This window comes from Mizuhopecten yessoensis, unplaced genomic scaffold, assembly GCF_002113885.1.
Source record: "Mizuhopecten yessoensis strain PY_sf001 unplaced genomic scaffold, ASM211388v2 scaffold5965, whole genome shotgun sequence".
Lineage (NCBI taxonomy): Eukaryota > Metazoa > Mollusca > Bivalvia > Pectinida > Pectinidae > Mizuhopecten > Mizuhopecten yessoensis.
In genome coordinates, this window is record NW_018406312.1 from 31,644 (window position 1) to 35,437 (window position 3,794).

The 3,794-nt window shown below is 39.9% G+C and overlaps 1 protein-coding gene across 1 annotated transcript; it reads right to left on the reverse strand.

Moving 5' to 3' along the window:
• Positions 1-275: 275 nt before the first annotated feature.
• Positions 276-3,274, reverse strand: LOC110451356 (protein toll-like). The gene has a single exon (XM_021499325.1). The coding sequence runs from the start codon at positions 3,171-3,173 to the stop codon at positions 1,341-1,343; it is 1,833 nt and encodes a 610-aa protein (XP_021355000.1). The 5' UTR covers positions 3,174-3,274; the 3' UTR covers positions 276-1,340.
• Between the last annotated feature and the right edge of the window lie 520 nt (positions 3,275-3,794).

Genomic DNA, 3,794 nt, shown 5'->3' on the forward strand with positions numbered 1-3,794 from the left:
TGAGCCTTGGCAAAGCCTGACAAGGCCTGCTTAAACGTTTGCAGATCCGCTAGGATTTATACCCGAAAATGTTACATTTAAAAACAGACGAACCGGTGTGTTACGCTTAAGCGAACATGTCCCTGTTTTCTCCCAGTGTACGTGCTCATTGATGCAGTCCTTATGACGTTGTTCGTGTGTATACAAATCACATCAATGAATTTCCCAGTAAAACACTCATCACAATGACTCATTAAACTTTTTTTTTCAATTTTAATTTATTTATCAAAATTCACTTAAAACATTATTTCACACACAACACACTTTGTAAAAACATGGATATCTTACCTCTGACGGGAAAATTTCGGAACCAGGAACCAGAAATATCTTAAAATTTACTTTCAGACAATTTGAAGGCATTTTACTTGTTATATAACAATCCCACTAATAATCATGATTGTAAGCTTACTTTCAATCGAGAGAGGTTTTTTTTGAAAAGGTTGGTACATAATAAAAGCAATAATGTATTTTTCTTGAAAACTTAAAAGATCTATTTTGATAAGTTCTGTACAAAAGCAAGCTCACAATGATGCAAAATAAAATCCCAAAATCAATCGCTTTCATGAGAAATGAATATGTTTTTTAAGAAAAAAAATACCTACTAAGAGAGCGGATTACAAGCAATATTCACGATTTCATTTTGCATGAAGAAGTTAGTATTATGAACCTTTTCATTTCTTTCACATTTTGAAATTGTGAAGGAAGTTTACGACCAATTTTAATAATGCTTACCTCTTTGTTCCCCACCACAGTGGTCTAGGGGAGATACACAACTCTATAACTAAAATTACACAGCGCCTACGAAGACAAAACCTGAAGTTAATACATCCGATACGGAAAGACAAGGAAACTGGGAGACATCGAAACACAATACACATTGAATCGCCAGAAACAATAGGAGGGGAATCCGGGTGATTGGAAGAGCAGGCGTAACCTGTCCAGACTATAAATAACATCAACGCTGTATATACAGGTGTTCATCACTGTCATACCTGTTTGTCAGAGAGTTTGGTGGTGAGGGGGTCTTCATTTTCAAAATAAGTGACGTGACAACCGGTTCGATATTCCATTCATAATCTCAAGAGACGAATTTCAGAGGGGTTTAGACTTGTAAGTTCAAAACAACACACATGTACATCATAGGTACATTGTTAATATAAGATAAGCATACAACAGATGCTTCTGCAAAACTATCAATACAAATTAAAAAAATATTACATTCTAGAGATAGTGTCGCACCCTATAATCGTCTGTTTTTTTATGTTTACGACACTCCAATAGAAATCAAGTATATAACTATGTCAAGTAAGGGATCGATTGAGTTTGTCCCAGAAGCGACTGTCGCCGAGAGATAGGTACGTATGTGTTTCTATAAAATGTCGCATATCTTTTTCCAGTGACACGAGATCCACACTTTCCTTGACTACGACTATCAAATGTCCGGTCTTCTCCACCAGGGACTGCTGGAAAGCCTTGCGGAACTCCAACAGACACCACTCACTGCCAAGGAAGTTGGGTGACAGCACTAAAATTGTGTGCCTACTTTTGTCGATACTATTTATGATGTTTTCCGATATGCACGCGCCTGGTATGAAATCCTTGTGATGCAGACATACATGGAATGCATGCGACTCCAAGAATGAATAAAGTTCTCCCATCACCCATGTCTCGTCTAGGGAACTGTAGGAGATGAACGCGTCGTACGTTTTATCGTCATCACTTTCCGACGTCGACTGATACGACACTGTGACGGCCGACTGGGTCTTACATCTTCTGTACCACAGTACTAGAACTATCAGAAGAGCCAGTCCTGTCACAACTCCGCAAATCATTGTGATGTATTTGTCTAAGTCCATGGATGGTCCAGATTCGTTGTCACACGCGGAGTATTTTGTAAGGTCTAGGAGCTTTATTCCGATCATGTTAGTAGGGTTTACACACTCTATACTGTTACCAAGTATCTCATTAATATACCTCCGCGGCTGACTCGTACGCATTCTGTTTTTGAGGAATGTTACGACATCGTTCAAGCTACAGTTACATACAAAAGGATTGTTGGCAAGTGACAGCGAGTTAGGCCAAAACTCATCGAGGCCTTTTACTTCACCCAGGGTGATGGATTCGATAGAATTATTGCTCAAATCGACTGTCAACCACGGACTGGTCATAACAGGTTGTTTCTTTCTAAACGACAGTGACGTGATTCGATTATGAGATAAATCTATCTTTTCAAGAGCGCCGAACTGAGCCCACCATTTATCAGTATACAGATGATACGGAGCTGTCATCAGATTGTTTCTTGTTAAGATGAGAACCTTCAAATTAGGATATAATGGTGGCGAGCGCGGTGCTGGAAAAAATGAATCGATGTACGAAAAATTGTTTGGATTGTGCCCGGAAAGTTCTAGGTGTTTTAACGCTGGGCAACGACATGTTTTCTCCTTGTGCTGTTCCAGAGCGACGGAATCGTTCATCGTAATTCTAATATCCCATTCAGGAATGGCCGACAGGTTATGTTGACGGTAGTACACAAGGCTTGGATTTATCAAACAATCCGGTTCGTGATGCTTTTTTATCTCTTTCATTAATTCGCTTAGTCGAATAACCAGCACGCAGTTTTCCAAAGTAAGAATATTAAGGTCGTTCTGTGGTCTGTTTAACATGGCTGTATTGAGAACATTATAGGAATGAATAAAACAGCCAAGTATAGACAATGACCACAGAAGTCTTGCCTGGTGGGGCCTTTCCATCGTTATAGAGCCATTGCCAGAACACACAATGGTCAGTCCTATATAGAAACCATTGTGCGCTTCAGCAAATGAATCAGTCACTTCCTGAAATCTTGTCCAATTCCACCGTCCTTTGCCGCCATCTACTTCGCAGGTTATGTTAAGCGTGTTTCGGATCAAGTTGGGCTCTCCAACAGCAACTCTTTGCCAATTGTTCATTTGTTCCTGCTTAGAATGTTTCCTTTCACTTTCTGCTTCGGCCTGATTTTGCAGGTGGCATTTGCCTGGTATTCTAGCCGTCAATTCCATCGCGATAGTTGTGGAGTTGACGCCCATAGTTGACACACAACAGGCCGTGGTAACAAGAGTCGTACATGTACACCACAGCCACTGTAGGAGTGACATCCTGAGACGACGATTCTCAGCGGTAGTATCATGAGGCGTCTGTACTACGAGAGGTAGTCATTATCCCGACAGTATGGATTGCCTGCATGCTGCGTTCTGATTCAAATTATAGTCAGGCTGTGTCGTCAGTGGGTTAAATAACACCGTTATATGGCTTATTGATTTGTAGCTAACAAAGAATTATCACGGACTATCCGTGACTGCTTATTTATTTTATAAATATTAACCATACACGAGTCATGACAAAAACTACGACCCGTCATTTTAATGATGCCAACCGTGTCAGGGCACCGAGCCCTAACATTACGTAGCATCCTAAACAAAGATCGACGTATCTTGTCCATACTCATAGGGCACAATACTTAGAAAAGAATCCTGTGCTGAGTATATCTGATCATCAGTTTGTACGTTAAGTGACCATAGAACGCTCGAAAAATGAACGATTAAACATTCTTAGAACTTTCATAGAACGCTGACCAGGACGTTATGGTGTGACGGATCCTTTACATAAGATAATAACGTTACGAATGGTGTAATTATTCTAACATGCGTGTAATTTTTGTGTTAAATCTGGATCATATGCACGTAATGCATTAAATATGTTGACGAGTATACATTACA

Excerpts from the sequence above, each read along its gene's own strand:
- LOC110451356 (XM_021499325.1), bottom strand. The coding sequence starts at position 3,173 with ATGTCACTCCTACAGTGGCTGTGGTGTACATGTACGACTCTTGTTACC.